This window comes from Saitoella complicata (genome assembly GCF_001661265.1).
Source record: "Saitoella complicata NRRL Y-17804 unplaced genomic scaffold SAICOscaffold_7, whole genome shotgun sequence".
NCBI classification, from domain to species: Eukaryota; Fungi; Ascomycota; class Saitoellomycetes; order Saitoellales; family Saitoellaceae; genus Saitoella; species Saitoella complicata.
Genome location: NW_017566998.1, coordinates 281,518 through 303,993, shown reverse-complemented (window position 1 = coordinate 303,993; position 22,476 = coordinate 281,518). Strand labels below are relative to the sequence as shown.

The 22,476-nt window shown below is 52.0% G+C and overlaps 11 protein-coding genes across 11 annotated transcripts; 5 read left to right on the top strand and 6 right to left on the bottom strand.

Moving 5' to 3' along the window:
- The first annotated feature begins 76 nt into the window (after positions 1-76).
- Positions 77-1,500, top strand: SAICODRAFT_90675 (farnesyl pyrophosphate synthase). Its single transcript, XM_019171712.1, has 3 exons — positions 77-120; positions 171-266; positions 317-1,500. The coding sequence occupies exons 1-3, from the start codon at positions 94-96 to the stop codon at positions 1,241-1,243; spliced, it is 1,050 nt and encodes a 349-aa protein (XP_019025287.1). The 5' UTR covers positions 77-93; the 3' UTR covers positions 1,244-1,500.
- SAICODRAFT_78427 (uncharacterized protein) lies at positions 1,456-3,434 on the bottom strand. Its single transcript, XM_019171114.1, has 2 exons — positions 3,147-3,434; positions 1,456-3,085 (listed from the first exon to the last, which is right to left on the bottom strand). Exons 1-2 carry the CDS (start codon positions 3,346-3,348, stop codon positions 1,509-1,511), a joined length of 1,779 nt encoding a protein of 592 aa, XP_019025286.1. The 5' UTR covers positions 3,349-3,434; the 3' UTR covers positions 1,456-1,508.
- Positions 3,435-3,887: 453 nt separating this feature from the next.
- On the bottom strand, positions 3,888-6,422 carry SAICODRAFT_45394 (ARM repeat-containing protein; the record flags this gene model as incomplete). The annotated part of the gene is made up of 1 exon (XM_019168808.1): positions 3,888-6,422. A coding segment is annotated over one exon (2,535 nt), but the record flags the coding sequence as incomplete, so codon positions are not given.
- Positions 6,423-7,300: 878 nt separating this feature from the next.
- SAICODRAFT_29728 (uncharacterized protein) lies at positions 7,301-7,666 on the top strand. The gene has a single exon (XM_019167484.1). It carries the CDS (start codon positions 7,396-7,398, stop codon positions 7,612-7,614), a length of 219 nt encoding a protein of 72 aa, XP_019025284.1. The 5' UTR covers positions 7,301-7,395; the 3' UTR covers positions 7,615-7,666.
- Positions 7,667-8,139: 473 nt separating this feature from the next.
- Positions 8,140-9,788, top strand: SAICODRAFT_54950 (acyl-CoA dehydrogenase NM domain-like protein; the record flags this gene model as incomplete). Its single annotated transcript, XM_019169335.1, has 7 exons — positions 8,140-8,430; positions 8,504-8,820; positions 8,878-9,095; positions 9,145-9,226; positions 9,277-9,524; positions 9,574-9,656; positions 9,708-9,788. 7 exons carry the CDS (start codon positions 8,140-8,142, stop codon positions 9,786-9,788), a joined length of 1,320 nt encoding a protein of 439 aa, XP_019025283.1.
- Positions 9,789-9,869: 81 nt separating this feature from the next.
- SAICODRAFT_6461 (uncharacterized protein) lies at positions 9,870-11,046 on the bottom strand (the record flags this gene model as incomplete). The annotated part of the gene is made up of 2 exons (XM_019170085.1): positions 9,870-10,967; positions 11,023-11,046. 2 exons carry the CDS (start codon positions 11,044-11,046, stop codon positions 9,870-9,872), a joined length of 1,122 nt encoding a protein of 373 aa, XP_019025282.1.
- Positions 11,047-11,498: 452 nt separating this feature from the next.
- Positions 11,499-12,851, bottom strand: SAICODRAFT_90661 (ATP-dependent RNA helicase FAL1). Its single transcript, XM_019171711.1, has 3 exons — positions 12,751-12,851; positions 12,001-12,692; positions 11,499-11,948 (listed from the first exon to the last, which is right to left on the bottom strand). Exons 1-3 carry the CDS (start codon positions 12,821-12,823, stop codon positions 11,523-11,525), a joined length of 1,191 nt encoding a protein of 396 aa, XP_019025281.1. The 5' UTR covers positions 12,824-12,851; the 3' UTR covers positions 11,499-11,522.
- A 153-nt stretch (positions 12,852-13,004) lies between these two features.
- On the bottom strand, positions 13,005-14,180 carry SAICODRAFT_70397 (uncharacterized protein). Its single transcript, XM_019170564.1, has 2 exons — positions 14,110-14,180; positions 13,005-14,022 (listed from the first exon to the last, which is right to left on the bottom strand). Exons 1-2 carry the CDS (start codon positions 14,162-14,164, stop codon positions 13,169-13,171), a joined length of 909 nt encoding a protein of 302 aa, XP_019025280.1. The 5' UTR covers positions 14,165-14,180; the 3' UTR covers positions 13,005-13,168.
- A 58-nt stretch (positions 14,181-14,238) lies between these two features.
- Positions 14,239-18,498, top strand: SAICODRAFT_34326 (phosphoribosylformylglycinamidin; the record flags this gene model as incomplete). Its single annotated transcript, XM_019168352.1, has 2 exons — positions 14,239-14,649; positions 14,692-18,498. 2 exons carry the CDS (start codon positions 14,239-14,241, stop codon positions 18,496-18,498), a joined length of 4,218 nt encoding a protein of 1,405 aa, XP_019025279.1.
- A 530-nt stretch (positions 18,499-19,028) lies between these two features.
- SAICODRAFT_55192 (S-adenosyl-L-methionine-dependent methyltransferase) lies at positions 19,029-19,738 on the top strand (the record flags this gene model as incomplete). Its single annotated transcript, XM_019169354.1, has 2 exons — positions 19,029-19,225; positions 19,288-19,738. 2 exons carry the CDS (start codon positions 19,029-19,031, stop codon positions 19,736-19,738), a joined length of 648 nt encoding a protein of 215 aa, XP_019025278.1.
- A 29-nt stretch (positions 19,739-19,767) lies between these two features.
- Positions 19,768-22,426, bottom strand: SAICODRAFT_6457 (uncharacterized protein; the record flags this gene model as incomplete). Its single annotated transcript, XM_019170082.1, has 2 exons — positions 19,768-22,204; positions 22,257-22,426. The coding sequence occupies 2 exons, from the start codon at positions 22,424-22,426 to the stop codon at positions 19,768-19,770; spliced, it is 2,607 nt and encodes an 868-aa protein (XP_019025277.1).
- Positions 22,427-22,476: the final 50 nt, after the last annotated feature.

Below are 22,476 nucleotides of genomic sequence, written 5' to 3'. Positions count from 1 at the left end.
CGAAGTCGGCTAGCGTAACTTTAACCTACGGCCGTTGGTAGATGCTCGGGAATCGCGGGTCTGATACCTCTTGAACTTCGAATATCGCAAAGAATGGCATCAAAGGCGGAGGCGAAGAAGGTGCGGACGATCAAGGATGTTTCAACTGCCGTCGCTGATGCTCTTTACAGCAATTTGAGGATGTTTTCCCCGAGCTTGTCGAGGAGTTGTTGGCGCACCTTCGCTCAATCAACATGCCCTCCGAGGCCATTGAGTGGTATGAGAAGGTAATCCACGATCAACCTGTTTCGCAACGTGTAGTTAACGCGAAATACAGAACTTGATGCACAACACTATGGGCGGTAAGCTCAACCGCGGTCTTTCCGTCGTCGATACCTACCAAATCTTGACTGGCGGAAAGCCCCTCGACCGTGAGACCTATAAGAGGGCCGCTTTGCTCGGCTGGTGTGTTGAGCTCTTGCAGGCGTTCTTCTTGGTCGCCGATGACATCATGGACCAGTCGAAGACCCGGCGTGGACAGCCGTGTTGGTACCTTGTTCCCGGAGTTGGTAACATTGCCATCAACGACTCCTTCATGCTCGAGTCTGCCATCTTCTTCCTCCTCAAGAAGCACTTCAGACAGGAATCTTACTACGTCGACCTCTTGGAGCTCTTCCACGATGTTACTTTCCAGACCGAGCTGGGTCAGCTTCTCGACTTGATCACCGCCGACGAGCACGTCGTTGACTTGTCCAAGTTCTCCCTGCAGAAGCACTCCTTCATCGTCATCTACAAGACTGCTTTCTACTCCTTCTACCTCCCTGTCGCCCTTGCCATGTACATGGCAGGTATCTCCGACGAGAAGGACCTGAAGCAGGCTCACGATGTCCTTATTCCCTTGGGAGAGTACTTTCAGGTTCAGGACGACTTCCTTGACTGCTACGGTGACCCGGCTGTTACTGGAAAGATTGGAACGGATATCCTGGACAACAAATGCGGTTGGTTGATCAACAAGGCTTTGCAGACGGCATCGCCTGAGCAGCGTAAGGTTTTGGACGAGAACTATGGTCGCAAGGACTCTGCTTGCGAGGCCCGCGTCAAGGCTGTCTTCGACGAGCTTAACGTAAAGGGAGATTACGAAGCTTATGAGGAGAAGACCGTCGAGAAGTTGCGCAAGGACATCAGCTCTGTCGACGAGTCGCGAGGATTTAAGGGTCAGGTTCTGGATGCATTTTTGGGCAAGATCTACAAGAGGCAAAAGTAAAGGTAATCATATATGGTTGATTGATCTACAAGTAGACCAAGAAAAGAGTTCAATCTAGTCACCAAATTTTAATCGCCAAGTACAGCGAAATAGGTTCCTTCGTTCACTTTGAGAAGGACACCGACCGGACCACGTATCTACCTCCAACACCAACAATGCATCATGCTCCGCACATATCCTGCCGAAAGCACCATATCCGTAGAATTTCCCATGCCTCCCTTAACTAAAAACAATTTTTGAATTCAAATATCCATCAATCTTCAACTTACATTCCGTCAGCCTGAGGTCTGGGAGTGTGACGGCTCATGTTTCCGTTCATAGCTCCCCCAGCCTGGTCATCGTGCTCATCCAAAGTCAATCTTCCAAGGTTACCGGCAAGGAAAGAGGCATTGCCGTTCAACAGCTGTTGTTGGTGGTGGTGCAAATGAGCCTGAGGGGGGAGGCCAGCACCGCCCAGCGGCGGGCCTCGAAGTCCTCCAGGGCCTCCGACGTGGTTTCCGTGAGGGAAACCAGGGCCGAGGTGCTGCGCGGCAGCAAGCGCATGCTGCTGTTGAAGCTGTGCAAACGGAGGGGGAACGCCGAAAGGAGTGTGCAAGCCATCATGAGGTCCAGGAAGAGGAGGCATCATAAGACCGGCAGGTCCAAGACCAGGGTCAGCAATGATAGAAGCACCCACCCTGCTGGATCCACAACGTAAGCAAGTCACGTTCTTGGCAAAGTTGTGATAACCGCAACCTTCAGCGCCGCACTTCCAGTCGCCTGCGCGGAAAGGGACACTGCCGCTCGGCGGAGGAGCACGCATGACAAGAGGGTGACCAGCCAAATGGCCCAAAGCCTGGCTAGGAGGCATTCCAGGCATGGAAGGAGGAGGAGGAGCGAAGCCGTAACCAAGGAGAGGGTCCGCGGGCGCGGCAGTAACGGCGGGGAAGGAACAGCGGAAACAGGCGGTACGACGCTGGAAGTTGCTGAAACCGCAGGACGGGCAAGTCCAGTCTCCAGGCCTGGGGCGGTTCTTGCTGGGTGGGAATGGAGTGAGAATCTCTGCGGCCTTGTCGAGAACCCTGCTGCTGCTGGGCGACACCTCGATCGCACGGTCACCAAGAGCACGACCGTTCATACCCAAACTCTCAGCTGCCTCCTCGTGCGAGGAGAACACGGCAAATCCAGTGCCGGTTGGCTTGTGGTGGTCTGGAGTACGCAAAGTCCAGAAAGCGATCGGTCTGCCACCGTGCTGGGTGAACCAGCTCTCCAATTCAGACTGGGTCGTGTCGTGGGCCAAACCGGCCATGTGCAAGACATTTGAACGCTCCTGCAAGAAAGCCTTCACATCCGCACGAGCATCCAAAGGACGGGTAAGCACGTCGACGTGGGTCTCAGATGGCTCTGACTTCTTGATGAGGGCACGCAAGACGCGGGTAAGGGTTAAGCATTCCTCCATGGCACGACGGGGGGTGGTCGCCAGTGCGTGAGGGTAGAAGGGGTGAGGGTGGTGCATTGGTGGTTGAGAAGCACGGACCATCTCGACCTCCAAGGCAGCGCAAATGTTTGGCAAGGAAGAGGGTCCGAAGGGCAGAGCTTCTGGGTGGTGAGCCTGCCAGCGGGTATATTCGGTTCTCAAGTCGTAAACACGGGAGTGCTGAAGGTATGGAGGAAGAGCGACAGCCTTGTCACGAGCCTCACGAGGGATCTGGACACGCATATCCCATGCGTCCAAAGTTGCGAAACTGAAGTCAAGGTTCTGAGAGAAGAGGTATTCCTGAGCGAATGCGTCGAAGCGGTGAACGAAGTCACGGAAGCTTCCGGCATTGCGAACATGCTCCCAAGTAAGAGTAGTAAGACTAGCTGTTAATGGAATCCATTGTTAGGCACTGAACGTAATTGTTGGGGGAGAATGGTAACATACTGCAGAACTCGGTGATCGGGGTGTTCACCGGTCGTACAAGCACACTCTCTCTGTGAAGCTCCTCCAACGTCTTGGCATCCAAAAGGAGCCAAGCAACCTCAATCACCTCGGCAGAATCTTTAGTAACACAGACACCATGCTCATCACAGGTCGTAGCAATGTGGATCACGCAGATAGCATCTTCGGTAGGGAATCGTTTCATGCTGGATGTGGTGAAGATGGAGGTAGAGTCTGTCAGATTACGGATCGACAGAACAAACGGGTATCAGTTCGTTTCCTCAATCGTTCTTGATCCTGGTGCCCGAGGATGGAGTATTTGTGACGCGGGCAACCTGAATTGCCAAGCAGGACGCTGCCGAGTTGCAGGGAGAGAAACCAGTGCAAGGGCAGGCACGACAGAGAACTCTGGGATTCTTATTTTTGCCAATTTTACGAGAGATCCTGGTCAGTCCTTTCTACGCGTCTTCACCGATGCCATCTTGGCGGGAGATCGTGCGAATTACCATTACATTGAATGTCCCTAGACAAAACTCCTCTCATATCCCAAATTGCCCACAGCCAGTGACCCAAACAGAAACACCAAATGTCAAAGCTCTAGAGCTCCTCCTCTTCGTCGTCTTCCATGATCACCGTCTCGTCTTGCACTGAATGCTCAGTCACCTCGGCAGCCGGGTCCTCTTCCTCCTCACCGGCTGTCTCCACACTGGACTCCTCGGCCTGAATATCGTACTGAAGTTTGTCTTGAGGAATGGTAGACACCAGCTTGTCCAAGCCCGCACTGAACTTTACCAATGCGTTTTTGGCCAACGTGTCCGTGACAACCTTCTCCCCGACAATGTCGGACGCAAGTTCCTGAAGCTCGAGTAACAACGGCGCAGCAGTGCGCTCATTGATGTACAACTTTCCAAGCATGGAGCAAAGCACCTTCCTTTCCTCCTTATCAGCTTCACGAATTTGGCACAGGGCGTCCCTTGCCAGGCTTGCTTGAACATCGGCATCCGGTGAAATCTCCTGTCCCTCTTGCATAGTAACCTTCACGAGCTTCGTCGGGTCCGTCCAATCCAGTAGCTGCTGAGTGATCATCATTGGAGAGACCATGTTTTCACCCTGCTCGAGATCGTCGTAGACGGAGCAAAGGTGGTGAAGAGCCGAAAGGGCAACCTGCTGCATACGAACCTGGTTATCACTAAGCGAGTGACAGTATACAGGCAAGAAGTAGGTCAAGCATTGTCGAAGACGCTGATTCTCGGAAGATGATGGGTCGAAGTACAGCACCACCAGGATCTTGAGGATGTTGGGATCCGTGACGATAGAGGAGAGCATAAGCTTTGCAACGCCCTTGACAGCAGCAGCTTGAACATCAGGTGACTCGGACAATTGCAATGCAGTCAAGAGTGTCTCGTTCAGGACATCCACTCCCATATCATCGAGGACAGACAGACCATGCGACATGATGATATCGCAGATGATGGACAGAGCCTTGATCTGAAGTGCTTCGTGACCCTTCTGGAAACAGTGCACGAATAGGCCCAGGTTCTCCTTCGCAAGAGCGTCGTCAAGGAGAGAGCATAGACCAAGGCAGTGCAAGCCGCTCTCACGAATGGGTGCTTCGCGGCTACGTACTGAGGGAACGATGAGACCATTGAGAATGTTGACGAGATGGGTGTTGTTTTGCAGACGACCTTCGACATTCTCGAGCATACACTGAGCGATGTGCAAACACTTCATATTGATCATTGACTGGCGAATGAGCTTGGCCTCTTCTTCCTCTTCTGAGAGCACTGACCGTAACCGCTGGGGTTGATGTGACTGACCATCAACGTCGGATTGGGCAGAATGGAAAGAGTCATCGCCCGCTCCGTCGCCCTCCTTGTCAGCAACGGTATCATGGAGATCAGAGATGACCTCGATGATGGTCTGACTGAAGTCGACTTCGCGATCAGTGACCTTGCGGACAACCTGGATCACCTTAGCCGTGATTACCTCCGGCAGCTCGGGGATGACAAGGATGTCACGAAGCAAGCGGTACATTGTTCGTCTTCCCACCTCATCGGCGAAATCGACAGAAAGCGCAATTATGAGAAGCTGCTCGACCACGAATTCGAGTTCTGGCCTTTGCAGTTCCTCAGCTTCGCCCAATGCGTTCACATAACGCTGAATGTAGAAGGCTAGCCGCGTCACTTCGGGCATCTTATCCTCCATCTTAGAGCTGACCTCCGTGGAATGACAGAAATCGTTGAAGGTACGAGCGAGGAATGCCGATTCAGCTGTCAAGTTCAGCCAGAAATCGTCATTGAACTCGATGGCATCGACGACATCTGACCTTGCCGTGAAGAAAGCTTGCATGGCATCCTCCGCAACTTGACTGTTGACCACGTCCAAACGCTCGAGAAGTTCGAGCAGGTTGTTGTTGGCTTGCTCAATCCACTCCGACGAGAACATCTTCGCAGCAGCCTTTCGCACGTTCAAATCACGGTCCTTGAGACCCCACTTGAGGATACGCTCACGATCCTTGATTCTGAGCAAGCGGAAGTCGCCCAGTTCGCGCATAGAACGTGAGTACACGCAGCGACGGTTGATGGGATCTTGATCGCGTGCACGTTCGAGGATATATGGAAGTGTACCCTTGTTCTGCTCGATGTTGAACAAGACCGCTCTTCGTACTTCGGCGCTTGGGTCGGTTTGTAACAGCAGCTTCAAAGCTTTCACTACTTCCCGGCCCTCCTCGTCGTCTTCGCCCTGTAATCTGCTCAATGCCACCACAGCCTGCACTCTGACACTAAATTCCTTGTCTCTTGCTCTCCGCATCAATCCGGTTCTCAGACTCTCAAAAACGTCATCATCGATAGCGCTGAGCGAGTTGATGGCGAGAGCGATGACCTGACAGCACCGTAACCGCACAACCTTGTCCTTAGCCTCTAGACCCCTCAAAAGGTGACGCATGACAGCGTCGGCGAACCGCATTCCTGTGGTCTCAATATCCACCTCTGACATATCCATAGCATTCTCATCCTGACTCTCCACCCCAGTCTCTTGAATGTGCTGAATAAAAGCGACGCAAAACTTGACGACGCGATCGGCGGTGGGCTCGCTCTTCTTGACCGGCAACACTTTATTCAGGCACTTCAGAAACTCCGACGTGAATGCTTCTTCTCCATCTTCTCCTTCGCGCTCCACACATGCATCTTGAAGCGCTCTTGTCGCATTTACGAGCTTTCTGTGTGTCGCAGTCGTCCGCTGAGCGTCGTTGAATATTGACGCGAGAGTGTGTTTGAGAGACGTGATTAGATCTGATTCTATTGCTGATTGACGATTCCGTCTCCCGGGCATATCGTCGATGGTCGAGCTGAATTGTCGAGATGTGCGATGGCAGGACCTTTTGGCTTCTCGTGGACGTTGTTTTGGTCAATGTTGATTTCCTGCACGACCGGCGCTCCCAGCTGGCAACCGTGAGCTCCCCTAACAACCGCACGACCAATAAGGCAAGAACATGGAATGGACTGCCATGTCACGGCATTTACACCTATTTTATCCCAAATTATGAATCTCTCTTCCCCTACGAGCCCCCCGAATTCGACTGTCACGAATACCTGATTCGTGATTGCACAAATATGGAATAACATATTCCACTTTCAGCAAAAGCACTCGAATAAGTCATTCGACTGTACGAAAAACACGAATAAAGTGTGAAAGTATTCAAGTAGAGTGGAATTCCAATTCATGGTACACGAATACCTTATTTGACCTGGAATGATATTCGTTCCAGGAGAATAAGATATCCCACATCAATAAAAAAGAGATTGAGGATCAATGATAGAGGGTCTTCGATGGATCGAGGGTCTTCGAGGATCAATGGTCTTTGGTGGCGGTTCTTCGGCCTGCGCCTCTCGAGAGTGACATGTGAGCACAAGCGCTGATGCGCTGATGCGCTGGCAAATTTCACCAAGTCCTCAGCACCAACCGGGAACCAACCCACCACCATCAACATCTCAATCTCCCTGGATGTCTCACGCGAAAGCATCGAATCCTACACCTCCCTGGTCCTCTCCCATCTGTTCTCCCGATGCTATGGCTTGTATCGTGTCAACCCAAACTGGGCACATGATCGCTGTTGCTGAAAGGTTAACATGATGGTTGTTTAATCTCGACACTCTTGCTTGATATCTCCTCTTATTCTGGTGAGTCCGCACTTTGTTGACAGCAACAGCAAAACGACTACTATCAGGTTTTACTAACCCGCCCTGACCCAATGGCAATGAAGGTTCGTGGTAGAAACCAGCCCGGAAAGAAGACCTTGCGCACTTCAGGAGCATCAAATCGATACACGTCCAATCGCACTTTCCAAGATGATCCAGAGTTTCATGTTGACGATGATGATGAAGACGATGATGATGACGATGATGAAGACAATGGTGAAGACGATGAAGACGACGAACTTGTTTTGACTGAGTGGACAAAGGAGAGATGAGAGGAAGCGTCATGGTATGCATATGTGTGTTGACAGTGGGAATTGAGGTAAGGTTGGACTTCTGAAATATTAGGGTCTTGTTTAAGTTTCAATAATATCAATGGACCTAGATTGATGACCTGTGATAGATGGGACCAATGAATGTCACGTCTGTGCAGTGTGCAGTCATGAGGTAGAATAGTATAACAGTGTAGTGTTGGTAAATTGTATAAAAAATTCTACTTTCAAGACGAATTAACAATCCAGATTGTGCCCAGAATATCCCACTAACTCGAATAACTCTATTCGTGATACTGGATAATTTTATTCGGGTTTTATAATCGTGTTTGGTAGAATTTGGGGGTCTCGTAGGGTTCCTCTCAGGCCTCGGAGCCGCCGTGACTTTCACATGCACCAGCTTCGCGGGCCGACCCCCGCAACGACCCCACGCTGCACCTTTATTAGGGAGACTCATCCTGTATACAGTTGCATCGACGAAAACCGCATACATCCCTTAATCGACCATCAATAATCGACACCAGTTCAATGGCTCCAAGTGATACTGGCGGACTGAATGATGAGCCTTTTGGCGAGCTCGTCGCCTTCGCAGAGCCCGCCTGGTACCATTCATCTTTCATCCCTCCAAAGGGGTACTATAACCAAACCCACGTCACCCTCCGCAACTTCATGAGAGACTATGTGAATCGAGAATTTCTTCCCTATATGACGGAATGGGATGAGGCTAAAACTCCGCCCCCTGATATGTACAAGAAGATATGTGAAGCCGGATTCAATGCTGCAGTTTTATACCCGCTGCCTCTGAAGTACATGGAGGGCGTTACTCTGCCTGGAGGAATCAAGATATGTCACAGTCAAAATGCCTACATCACATCTTTCTGACTCTTACTAGCCCGAAGACTGGGACGCCTTCCACGACTTCGTTTTCAATGACGAGTTCGCACGCGTAGGCGGCGTCGGTTTCGGCATGGCCCTTTGGGGCGGCACATTCATCGGATTGCCACCTGTCATAAACTTTGCTTCAGAAGAAGTAAAGCAAGAAGTCATCAATCCAGTTCTCAAAGGTGACAAGAGAATCTGCTTGGCCATTACTGAGCCGGATGCTGGAAGTGATGTTGCTGGACTTACTTGCACGGCCAAGAAGACGGAAGACGGGAAGTATTACGTTGTCAACGGGGAGAAGAAATGGATTACGACGGGGATCTGGAGGTAGGAAGGCGTTATTCAACCAAGATTCGACCTTGGTGAGCTGAAGAGTCCTTACAGTGACTACATCACAACCGCAGTTCGCACGGGTGGCCCGGGTGCGTCAGGAATATCCGTGTTAGTCATCCCAGCGAACCTTCCCGGTGTCACAACTCGCCGTATGCATACAGGAGGTGCTAAACAGAGTGGTTCAACGTTCATCGACTTCGAAGACGTGAAAGTATCTGCGAAATACCTTCTCGGGAAAGAAGGTCAAGGGTTCAAAATCATCATGACAAGTGAGTCGCACTATTGTTTTTTTTCTCATGTCCTAAGTTTCGTGATAAGACTTCAACCATGAACGACTCAACATTTCCTTTGTCGCCCACAGAAGTGCGAGGGTCTGTCTCGAAGATGCTTTGCGTCATGCGTGAGTAATCTGGTCGGTCATGGTTCCAAGCTGACCCTCTGAAATTCCAGGTCGAAGCGCATCGCATTCGGTAAACCGCTCTTTGACCTAGGTACAGTCCGTGCGAAATTGGCGGAGATGGCCAAGCGGATCGAGTCGCAACATGCTTGGATCGAACAGGTCGTTTATCAGAGTATGGTGATGTCCAAGGATCAGTTGAATACTGAGCTGGGGGGTATCACGGCGTTGTTGAAAGCTCAGTGTTCCTCGACGTTGGAGTATTGTGCCAGCCAGGCAGTGAATATTTTCGGAGGACTTGGTATGTGATTATTACGTGTTCGAAGGAGCCGAATTTAACGGTTAGACAGGCGTTACTATTGGTGGCCAGGGAGAAAGAGTTGAGCGTTTGTACCGCGATTGCAAGATTGCATCCATCCCAGGCGGTGCCGAGGTAAGCCGGACGATGTTCCCACGCATCAGAATTTCACTGACTGTCGAGCAGGACGTTATGTTGGATTTAGCCATAAGACAGCAGGTCAAAATTACGAACGTCAAGAAGAAGAAGGCAGAAGCCAAGCTGTAGTAGAGAAGAAACAGGCGTTCCCTTTGGTTCTTACGTCTCTTCGTCTAGTGATCAAGTGAGATATTGTTCGTGACCCCTCTCTCAATCATCGTTTGTACCATTCGCCAATCCAACAGCCTTGGTCGCTTTCTCCAGGTCCAGTACCTTACCCACCAATACCACGCCCGCTCTGGCCGTACTTAAATACGTCAGGACTCCACAACCACCTTCTACCAATCGACCTGCGACTCCGGCTACGATACCGGCACCTCCTGCTGACGATGAGGACGGTGATACCGCGCTGGACTGCCCTGTCTGTGGGGTATCAGGTTCGAGGCTCGACAGGTCCCATAGGATCGGAACGAGCCTACCATCTTCTTCATTGTCTGCCATACCGTAGAGCTCGCCATCGCCAGGAAAGTCATCAAGAATGTCGACAGGTAGCAACAGGGATGGCGCCGACGTAGGCGATAAGGTTATTGAAAACAAGGAAGGAGGAGGTTTTCTTAGCAGCGTCTGCGTCACCGCTATTGCCAGACGTGGGTTCTCAGCGAGTGTATCCGTCGAGGCACCGACATGAACCATCTCAGTCTCTGCCATCACTTGCGGTACGACACCAGCTTCTTCCAAACGAGCCATGGTGTTCTTCTGTAGTGTGCCATCCGAAGTCTCCTCCCGCGTCGTCGAGGAACTCCCGGACATCACATTATTCGGGCTGGTAGGATCCGGAATATAAGCTCCAGAATGAGTTTCAAACACGAAGGAGTTCCTCGTGAGAACTTCCATAACCAACGGCTGTAGTGCATGTGGTACGAGCACGTAGTCCGAATAGTACGTCGTGACGAAGAAGATAGACACACCCGCCAGCGCCAATGGCGTCGTCAGCCCCAAAATCCGACGTCCAGGATCACCTGTCCCGGTATCAGAGATATACGACGACGTCAAGTCATCCCCATCAACCTGGATGGCGACATAATCGTCTTGACTAACTTTCGCCCCGTATGGTGGATCAGCGAAATATTCTTCGGCCAGCTCTGTAGGGCAGATCACTGAGCATTCGTAGGGCGTGAACGAAATGTTGACAAATGGTGCATCGCCGTCTGACGTTGAGGAGTGACGTACCAGCAGAAGCGTGAGGATTGGATGCAGCAGTTGAGGGTACACCGACAAGGGTATGTGCAGGACCTTGAGCTTTTGCGGCTACAACGAACTGTTAGCAACTGGCACTTAAGCAGATTCACGGAGGTATTCGTACTAGAAACGCAATAGTTGATGGCATGTGCGCGAATTGTGAACTGGTTATTGTTGTTGCCGAGGACGTTCAGGTAAAGGCGGTTAACCACAAAGCCCACAAAGGAAATCTCGAGCAGCGCAGGTAGAGGTGCTTTGTGTCCTGTTCAGTCGGTCCTGCTCGACTGCAAGTTCTTCAAGAATGGCTTTGATATGGACTTTATACCTTGAGATGTTTGTTGACGTCGAAAATAAGGTTTCCTATCTGACTGCAGCTCGGCCCGTTCGCGGTCCGCTACCCGACGCAGATCGCATCGCATCGCCGGCGGAAGGGATGAGATGAGAAGTACGAGCAACGTGGTCAGGTGAAGCTGTGAAATGATCAGGTCTTATTTCAAGCCTATCTAAGCCTTCAGGGTCGCAGTAGATTCATCCTGCCGCTTTCCAAGCCAAAAACGACCCTTCATATCACCCAGGCTACCCTCCGTGATAATGCCCCTTCAACCTCTCCCCTTCTTATCTCCCTTAGACAAGATCACTGACATTCAAAGGCATCTCATCAATCTGCGTAGAGTAATACTGCTCAATATCGCGCAAAATACGCACATCCTCCGAAGTAACAAAGTTAATAGCCACTCCCTTACGTCCAAAACGTCCACTTCGTCCGATTCTGTGAATGTAATTTTCACGATTCGGGGGAAGATCGTAGTTGATGACCAACGAGACCTGCTGTACGTCGATACCACGTGCCCAGATATCGGTACAGATGAGTACTCGCGAGTTTCCTTGTCTGAATTCTTGCATGATTGCGTCGCGTTCCTTTTGTGGCATTTCACCGTGCATGGAGGCGACGGTGAAATTTGCTTCTCTCATCTTTTCGGTAAGCCAGTCGACCTTGCGACGGGTATTGCAGAAGATGACGGCTTGGGTAATCGTGAGGGTATCGTACAACTGTCGATCACGTCAGCGAAACTTGGGAAAACTGCGGATGATTTCGACATACATCACACAACGTATCAAACTTCCACTCCTCCTTCTCGACAGCAATGAAGTATTGCTTCAACCCCTCCAACGTCAACTCATCACGCTTCACCAAGATCCTCACAGGATCCGTCATGAACTTGGTCGTCATATCCAACACATCATACGGTAACGTCGCACTGACAACAACCACCTGCGTTGCTGGTGGCAGATATCTGTAAACGTCGTAGATCTGGTCCTTGAATCCCCTGTTCAACAACTCATCCGCCTCATCCAGAATCAACATCTTGATATTTCTTGTCCGCAGGTTGCGTCGGCGAATCATATCCGCCACACGTCCAGGCGTACCAGACACAATCTGTTGCCCCGCATCCAGCTTCCTGATATCCTCACCAACACTGGTACCACCGATAACCGCATGACACGAGATATTCAGGTAATCTCCGAGCGCCAAGACCACGCTCTGCGTCTGTGTGGCGAGTTCTCGTGTAGGTGAAAGAATGAGGGCTTGTGTCTCTCTCATAGATGTGTCGACGACTTGCAATGCCGAAATGGAGAATGTCGCGGTTTTACCGGTGCCGGACTGTGCTTGGGCGATGATGTCGCGTCCCTTCATGATCTGGACAATTGCGCGGGACTGAACCGCGGAAGGCGACTCGAAACCGTAAGCATAGACACCGCGCAGAAGGTCCTCCTTCAGGCCCATGGCCTCGACTATACGTTCGGTCAGTCATTTCGCGACTTCGATTGAGGTGCAGGCAAGACAACTTACAGGTAGGAGCAGCGGTGACCTCCTTAGAGGTTTCGAAGTTGATCTTCTCGTCTGATTCTCTGTCAAAGGACATGGTTAATGGATACAGAGCTCACCAGAACTTGATACTCGAGGGGCTCCTACGACAGCCGGCGCTGCGCAATCTGTGCAGGGTGTTGCATCAGCTGCGGGAGAGCATGAGGGACAGAATCGTGCACGGCAGATACATGGAGTTTATTGGAGGTATAACATGATATTGTTTAGACGAAGCTCACGCCGTTGTATACTTCAGCAAGGGTATCAATGACCGGTTTCATCTCGACTCCCACGCACGAACACCCCAACAGTTAAACGCCAATGAGCTTGTTTTGAGCCCAGAAAAACAAACAGCCTTCCCATAAAAGGGTATATTTTCCTCTTCGAGCGATTTGGCGCCCCTTTAGAAGCTCCCAAATCTCTTCAGCTCCATACCCTCGTTTTCCTTCTCCGCATCCCATGCGGTTACCACGAAGCTATCGTCCGCTTCGTAATCGTTCTCGTCAGAAAAGATGTCGAACTCCTTGTTCTCTCCAATTCGGGACCATGTCTTTCTTTGCCTAGGAGCACTCAAGGGCCAAGACACCTCCTCGCGTGAGACGAGCTCGTTATCAAGCGCGTCCGATCGAGGGGCATTGATCCGAGGACGAGATGGGGTAATGAATGCGGGCAAACAAGGTGTACGCGAGGAGAATGAAGGTGTAGGAGTAGTTTGTCGCACAGTAATAATTGGTTTAGGGTCCACAATGGTCCACGCAAGACTTGAGAGAGGCGAGCGGACTTCCGGTCGAGTGAAGCTGTCCACATATACTTGTTTTGGCGTTTTGGACGCGTCTGGGTCAATATTTTCCATTTCTGATTCCAGATCGGTGGCCGGAAACATATCAACCGTGGAAGAGGTGTCCACATGACCGAAATCTTCGAAGATAGTAAACGCGTCTGCACTTGGTCGTGGTAGTCGAACCGGGTTCAATGCTTTTCTCGAGGTGTTCGAGAGTAGATCGTTACGCGTAATCGTTTGACTGAGCTTTGTAGGAGAGCTTGATCTGGTATCGAGCCTCGGCCTTCGAGTGGGCGAGATCACCCGTCTTGGGCTGGCTTGAATGGCCTTTGTCGGGGATAATCTGGGGCTATATGCTGTTGCATTTTCATCATTTGACGCGAAGAGAGGCACTGAAGGTGTGGATCGTGATCGCTGACACTTTATAGGGGAGAATCCCAGATGTGGAAAAGGACATGGCCGTTTGGAAGGTGATTCTGATGATCACGGTCAGCACAGGTCGTTCCATGCCACACCCGGCGTGTGGATGAGCAACGCGGTGATTTGGAACAGGATAGACTCACCCTGAACGGAAGGAAGAACATTAGAACTGATTTTCTTTGGCGACAAGGCTCTCATCCAGGGTATATGCTGTTCGTGTTGCTGTCCAGCTCATTACAGTTCCTAATCTGGGGTTGCCTCTGCCTCACGTGATGTCGCGAGCTTTTTTGGAAACGGCGCCCTCGAGCACGGCGAGCTGCCTCAACGAAGTCCTCGGAGTATCGAGCCTCTACGGGTTTGATCCGTTCGTGAAATTCCCCGAGAATATCTGTTCATCAAATACTACAAAGATCATGATTGTTCTCCCGGGTCCCCCGTCGCTCTCCGACTTCAGGCTCGCCGCCTTGGTCGAGGCCGTCAATGAGAAGCTCGAGGGACAACAGATCCTTTCTCTTCGCGCCCTGTACGTTCACTATGTCAGCGTCAAGTCTCCTGAAGCGCAGGCCGCTTTGGAGAATGTCACATCGGAACAGCGCAAGGCTCTCGACATCTTGCTCGAATACGACCTCCCCGCCGATAAGGTCGATAAGCAGAACGTCGCCTTGATTGAGACTATCTCCAGCGTCAAGTCCGCACCCAACTCCTACTACGTCTTCCCTCGCCAGGGTACCATCTCGCCATGGTCCTCCAAGGCCACCTCCATTGCCGCCGTCTGTGGATTGGGAGAGTACGTTCAGCGTATCGAGCGTGGAAAGGCTTTCTCTATTCTTACCAAGGACGACGTTACCTTGACTGAGCAGAACCTTGCTCACGTCGCCAACCTTTTGCACGACCGTATGACTGAGACCCTCACCGCCACCCCACCAGAGTCCACCTTGATCTTCGAGCAGATGGAGCCCGCGCCCCTCGTCCACGTCGAACTACGTGGCGAGTCCGGCGACAACAACACCGGCGCCGCCAAGGCCCGTTTGGAGAAGGCCAACAAGGAGCTCGGCCTCGCCTTGGCTCCCGATGAGATCAACTACCTCGTCAACGCTTTCGTTGGCGACGGCTCTGACGACAAGTCCTTGAAGGAGCGCAACCCTACCGACGCTGAGTTGTTCATGTTCGCCCAGGTGAACTCTGAGCACTGTCGTCACAAGATTTTCAACGCCGACTGGACAATCGACGGTGAGAAGAAGGAAAAGTCCCTGTTCGGTATGATCCGCAACACCCACCAGACTCACCCTCTCTACACCGTTTCTGCATACTCCGACAACGCCTCCGTTCTCGAGGGTGTCGAGGCCACTCGCTTCCACCCCGATGGTAAGACCCAGGAGTGGACCCTCCAGACTGAGCAGGTTCACTTCTTGACCAAGGTCGAGACCCACAACCACCCTACTGCCGTCTCTCCCTTCCCTGGTGCCGCCACTGGTTCCGGTGGTGAGATCCGTGACGAGGGTGCCGTTGGCCGCGGTTCCAAGCCCAAGGCCGGTTTGGCTGGTTTCAACGTGTCTGACTTGAACCTCCCCGGTTTTAAGCAGCCCTGGGAACTTGACGTTGGCCGTCCTTCCCACATTGCCTCCCCCGTCGACATCATGATTGAGGCCCCTATCGGTTCCGCCGCTTTCAACAACGAGTTCGGTCGTCCGTCCATCACTGGTTACTTCCGTACGCTTACCCAGAAGGTCCCCTCCGTCGACGGTGGTGAGGAGATTCGTGGTTACCACAAGCCTATCATGATTGCCGGTGGTGTCGGTACCATCCGTCCTCCTCACTCCTTCAAGGGTAAGATCACCCCCGGTTCTTGCCTTATCGTCCTTGGTGGACCTTCCATGCTTATCGGTCTCGGCGGTGGTGCTGCCTCCTCCATGAACTCCGGTGAGGGGTCTGTCGAGCTTGACTTTGCCTCCGTCCAGCGTGGAAACCCTGAGATGCAGCGCCGTGCCCAGCAGGTTATTGACGCCTGTACCTCCTTGGGCGAGGGTAACCTCATCCAGTCCATCCATGATATCGGTGCTGGTGGGTTGTCCAACGGTCTTCCCGAGCTCGTTCACGACGCCGGTCTCGGTGCTCGTTTCGAATTGCGTGATGTTCCTTGCGATGAGCCTGGAATGTCTCCTATGCAAATCTGGTGTTGTGAGGCTCAGGAGCGTTACGTTATGGCTGTCGCTCCCGAGAACTTGGAGCGTTTCGATGCTATCTGCAAACGTGAGCGTGCTCCTTACGCTGTTGTTGGTCACGCTACTGAGGAGCAGAGGTTGGTTCTCACTGACAGTCTCCTCGGTACTACTCCTATAGACTTGCCCATGGATGTCTTGTTCGGTAAGGCTCCTAAGATGTCTCGCCAGGCTATTACTCAGGCCCTTGTCTTGCCTGCCTTCGACGCATCTTTGGCGTCCTACATCCCCAAGTCCTCCATCACCGACACCCTCACCACCGCTATCGACCGTGTCTTGCACCTTCCTTCTGTCGCGTCCAAGTCTTTCTTGATCACTATCGGTGACCGTACCGTTACTGGTATGATTGCCCGTGACCAGATGGTTGGTCCTTGGCAAGTTCCTGTCGCCGATGTTGCTGTCACTATGACTTCCCTTGGTGACGGTATTATCACCGGTGAGGCTATGGCCATGGGTGAGAAGCCCAATTTAGCTCTCATCAACCACGCTGCTTCCGCTCGTATGGCTGTTGCTGAGTCTCTTACTAACTTGGCTGCCGCCGATATCTTCGAGTTGGAGAGGTGCAGGTTGTCCGCCAACTGGATGTCCTCCCCTGACCACCCCCGTGAGGGAGCTGGTTTGTACGAGGCTGTCCAGGCTATCGGTATGGACCTCTGCCCTGCCCTCGGTATCTCCATTCCCGTCGGCAAGGACTCTATGTCCATGAAGATGAAGTGGAACGACGGTGAGAAGAAAGAGGTTACTGCTCCTTTGTCGCTTGTCATCACTGCCTTCACCATGGTTGAGAACGTTCACAAGACCTGGACACCCCAGCTCCAAAGACCCGAGATTGTCGGAAAGACCTCCTTGGTCTTGGTTGACCTTGCCGCTGGTAAGCAACGCCTTGGTGGATCTGCCGTCGCTCAGGTCTTCGGCCAGGTTGGCAACGAGGCTCCTGATGTGGAGTCTGCTCAGGTCCTCAAGGGCTTCTTCGAGGCTGTCCGTGAGCTCCACAAGTCTGACGACCTCGTCCTTGCTTACCACGATGTTGCTGACGGTGGTTTGTTCACCGCTGCTGTTGAGATGGCTTTCGCTGGTCGTGTTGGTGTTGACATCACTCTTGACGCTGTCGCTAAGAGCCAGAGCGTTGAGGCCGTTGTCTCTGCTATGTTCCACGAGGAATTGGGTGTCGTTCTCCAGGTCGCTGACGACAAGATCGACGCCCTCAAGGCTGTCTTTGCCAAGCACGGCGTGAACTCCGTCCACACGGTCGGTAAGGTCCGCTCTGGTGAGCAGCAGTCCGTCACTGTTTCCCTTGGTGGCCGCTCTTTCTACGAGTCTACCCGTGCTGAGCTCCAGCAGGCCTGGGCTTCCACCTCCCACAAGTTCCAGCAGTTGCGCGACCACCCCGTCTGCGCTGACGAGGAGTTCGCCAACATCCTTGATGACAAGGATCCCGGTCTTTCTTACGACCTTACCTTCAAGCCTAACGATGACTTTGCCAACGCTCTCATCAAGAACCCCTCGAGCAGACCAAAGGTTGCTATTTTGCGTGAGCAGGGTGTCAACGGTCACTCCGAGATGGCTTTCGCCTTCCACATGGCTGGCTTCTCCGCTGTCGACGTTCACATGACTGATATTATTAACGGTGATGTTAAGCTCGCTGACTTCGTCGGTATGGCTGCTTGCGGTGGTTTCTCCTATGGTGATGTTTTGGGTGCTGGTGCTGGTTGGGCCAAGTCCGTCATGCTCCACCCTGGTGTGAGAGAAGAGTTCCGTGCTTTCTTCGCCGACCGTGACGACACGTTCGCCTTGGGTGTGTGCAACGGATGTCAGTTCTTGTCAAGACTGAAATCCTTGATTCCTGGTGCTGAGAGGTGGCCTACTTTCCAGCGTAACAGATCAGAGCAGTACGAGGCTCGTGTCTGTGAGATCGAGGTTCTTGATGACGGACCGGAGGATACTCCTTCCGTTTTCTTCGATGGCATGCGCGGATCTAAGTTCCCTGTCGCTGTCGCTCACGGAGAGGGTCGCGCTGTCTTCGACAACGAGGAGGACTTGAAGCACTGTACTTCTACCGGTCTCGTTGCTGTTCGTTTCGTTGACAACTACGGCAAGCCTACTGAGACATATCCTTACAACCCCAACGGATCACCAGAGGGTGTCACTGGTATCCGGACACCGAACGGGCGTGTGATGGCCCTCATGCCTCACCCTGAACGTGTTACATTGAAGGAGGCTAACTCCTGGTACCCTAAGCAGCAGGGTGAGGAGTGGGGAGAGGTTGGTCCTTGGATCAGAATCTTCAGGAATGCCCGTAAGTGGGTCGGATAGGTTGTTGGCATCGTATACGCATGGATCAAGGATGGGAATCGTTTGGAATGGATATTAGTTCTGGAATATTAGAGAAAGGTACCTGGTATAGGTAGGTACATAGGTAATTCACAGGATCAAACAGACAGCCCGCCACGAAGAAGCACGGAACATCAAAGCGAAGATGCTGCGCAGACGAGCGTCATGGATCAGAAGGCCATGCCTGATCTGTTTGGTCGATGGTTGTCAAAATCGACCGTCGGAGGTTTTCTCGGCAAACTTTTGAACGTCAGCGGTTCATGCGGGGCGAGCCTCCCCCAGACGGCTGGAGCCCCACACTATCCATGGATTAGACTTACCCGTAACGTAGGTGACTGCTGCGAAAAGTCCGACTGCCATATCTTCCTAATTTCACCGCCAGATCAGCCAACCTCCTTCTTTTCCCTTCCCTTCTCGGTGTGGCGGGGCGTGGCACAGCTCGCTCGCTGGCTTCGACTCGAGGCATACCAGGATGCCGTCTCGCAATTGATGTAACGTAGACACCCCGCATAATGGACGGCATCCCAGCAAGTACACCACTATCAGAGCTCAGAGACAAAGCCTACTGGGACTCCCGATACGATAAAGAGTTTCAGGAAAAAGATGATGCGAATTTTGACTGGTTTAAGGGCTATAAGGACCTCGAGCCATGGCTGTCGGAACACTTGAAACCCGAGTCGAAGATTTTGATGTTGGGTTGCGGAAACAGGTGGGCTTACCGAACCGATCTTTGTCCTTCAGGATACCAGACCTGACCTGGTAATCTTACAGCACCCTATCAGCGGACCTCTATAACGCCGGCTACAAACACGTACACAACATCGACTTCGCTCCGACCTGCATTGAGAGAATGAAAGCATTGCATGCCGACAAGGCCGAAATGACATGGGAAGTAATGGACGTCCTGGACCTCAAATACGATGGTGCAACCTTCGACGTCGCAATCGACAAGGGCACAATGGATGCTCTCCTCTGCTTCGATCCAGAGGAGGGATCCGTCTGGAGTCCTCCAGAGCACGTCGTAGCGAACTGCACGAAAGAGGTTGACGAGGCAATTCGTGTTCTGAAACCCGGAGGCAAGTTCTTGTATTGTACGTTCGGACAACCACATTTCCGGAGACGATACATGCAGAGGGAGGGCGTGTGGAAAGATGATGAGGTGAAGCTCACGACGCTAGGTGACATGTTCCATTACTTCTTGTTCAGCTGCGAAAAGAACTAGATTAGACCTGATATACCCGCTTTGGTGCATCATATTCTCTGCTCTCCGCTTCTGTCAAGGGACTCTGAAAGCATTCCAAACATGGTCGTGCTGATTCTTGCTAAACCTGCCACTCCACTTTGCAGGAACGGAAAGTGCCTCTCAAATGACGCGTGCATTTTCTCCAGCTTCGTCGCCCAGCTCTCCTCGGCAAATGAAATATAGGTGGACGCATCGGCATACTCGTCATTCGACGACCCACTCTCGTCAGACGTAGCATCCGACGGCCTGCGTCTCCGCCGTCTCTTGGATATCGATCTTATTGAACGACTAGATGCGTTCATTGTCGTCTCCCCCGTGTAAACCATGTATGAATCCGCCAGTGTGACAGAAATGTTCAGGATCGAGGTAATAGCTTGATACAATGGTCGCATCTTCTCACTCAGGAAACACTCTTCCGTGACGACCTTCATGAACGCAGAATGTGCCCTGCACATTTCGTCCATATCGCCAGCTTCTTCCATCGCTTGGTGAAGCTTCGTCATTCGCAGCTCCAGTACCAGTACGGATAGATGATGTAGCATCACACTCGTGAACCAGAACAACTTCAGACGCAGTCCATAGAACGCAGACTGAGACTTCGGGTCAAGAGCGGTCCCAACCAGATCAGTTTCTTTGATAAGTGATAGTCGCCCAAGGAGATACTTCGACCGCTGTAACTGCGTCAAGAACATGAAGATCTTCTTGTATCCCTCAAAGGCAGCAGGGGTGAAGATATGCGTCAGCAACGGTGGTAACTGGTAGTCCACTGAGATCGCGGACAAAGACGTAACATTTCTGCGAATCGTGACGCCCAAGCCTCGCTTATTCATAACTGCGGTGATGCGCTCGGGGGCCAACCCAGCCACCGGTGCATCCTGCAACGCAGACCGTACAAGTCGTGTCAGGATATGCCGGTCAAGCTGCTGCCCTCTATCCATCTTATCAAATAAACCAAGCGTGAAGTTGTATATAGCCAGACCACCACGGTGAAAGTACAATGCTTCCATCGCGTGCAGGTGATTCCAGAGACCGAGCTTGTCGATCAGTAGGGCCCGTAGCACCGTCTTCGTCTTGTCATAAGCTTCGGATACCCACGTATCTAGGGCAATTCCTACAGCAAGCTCCAAAGGCTCGTGACGGTGTGCTGCTTTCAGAGCCTCTAGCTCTGGCATGATATCAAACACAAGGATGTCTGCGGCGCCAACTGCTTGCCCCAATCTCTTGAGGAAGTTGACCCCTTTCCCAATCTTGAAGGCCTTCTCAGCGATTTGTCTTGCGAAATCTGGGACCATGATATCTGCACTCCCCTCATGGTGCATCATAACATACACACCTTCCTCAGAACCATCTTTCGTCTGCTCAACGAAGAAGTCAGAACGATCTGAACCTGGTAGCTCACCCTTGTTACACCACATCGCCAACTGCTCCAAGTAAACCCGGAGCGTAGGCATAAACAATGCCCAACAAGCGTCAAAATCCGCTTGGTTAGCAGTCATGTCTGCTCGGCAAGCAATATCATAGAGGTCAGACAGCAGCTGACATAGCTTTTGTCTTGGATTCTGATACGGTCTATTGAGTACGTCTTTGACGAGTTTCACACTCACGCTGAGGCGCTCGAATTGAGGTTCCAGGCGCATCTTGAGGCCCAATAGAGTCGCATACACCGTTTCCGATGCTTTAATGTTTAGCAGCTCGAGCTCGATGTCTACTACGAGAAGATCAAGAGCATGAAGCTCATCACTGACAGTAGCAGCAAATGCCTCAAGAGTGATAGTTTCACCTCGTGCTTGAGCAGCGAACTTGCGAAGAACGAGAACAGCACTTACTTGCTCCGCGAGCCAACCAAGAACGCTCTCCAAAAGTTCAGGCGTAGTATGGTGTAACCGGAAGTTGCTCCTGACGCTTATTCCACGCTTGGTCTGTAGAAAGAGGTAACCTGAGACGCCCGTCTTCAATACCAGCAGTACTTCACGGATAGCTTCCAACTCCGTCAGCACCAGCCTGTCTTCGTCGAAGTACTGGTTTGAAGCTAAATCCTCTGCCAGGCTATCATCAACGCGTATTCTCCGCGCAACTGGTCGCTGGGCAGTCTCCCACCGTGGTATTCTTGGCGGTGGAAGCTCCTCTTCCTCAGAATCACTAGCATACACACCCTGATCCTTCCCAAGATGTCGGAATGTGTTGACCTGCCAATGGTCTCCTTCGATTGGGTCATCCGCTACGATTTGATCCCACGTAAGCGGTGGAAGTTCAACATCTTCTTCGACCGGAGGACCGTCGCACGCCACGTCGCCCTCTAGCGGCTTGTTTGACAAATGAAGAAGAAGAGCAAGGATGTCGACAAATGCAGTCCTGTCGGAATTCTTCTCCTTCAACTCGCCCAAGCATGATTCGAGTGCATCTCCGCGGTCTTGTTGGTAAAGGACACGAAACTTTTCGACATGGCTGTATGCGTGTATTAGCAAGCTATAAGACATTTCCTTCGAACACATAATACCCCTGTAACTTCTCTTCGACATTGAATGGGTCCGCGCTGAGGTACAGGGTTCGTAGCTGCTCAGCGGCTATATGCTGCAGACGCGAGAAGACCGGCTCCGTCACGTCCAACCCTGTGATATTGCTAACGAGGGCATCGACCAAACGGCTCCTACCGTGTCGATTCGGCATTCAAAGCATTTGCAATTACACGGTCGACGCGTCTGTGTACATGACGCAGG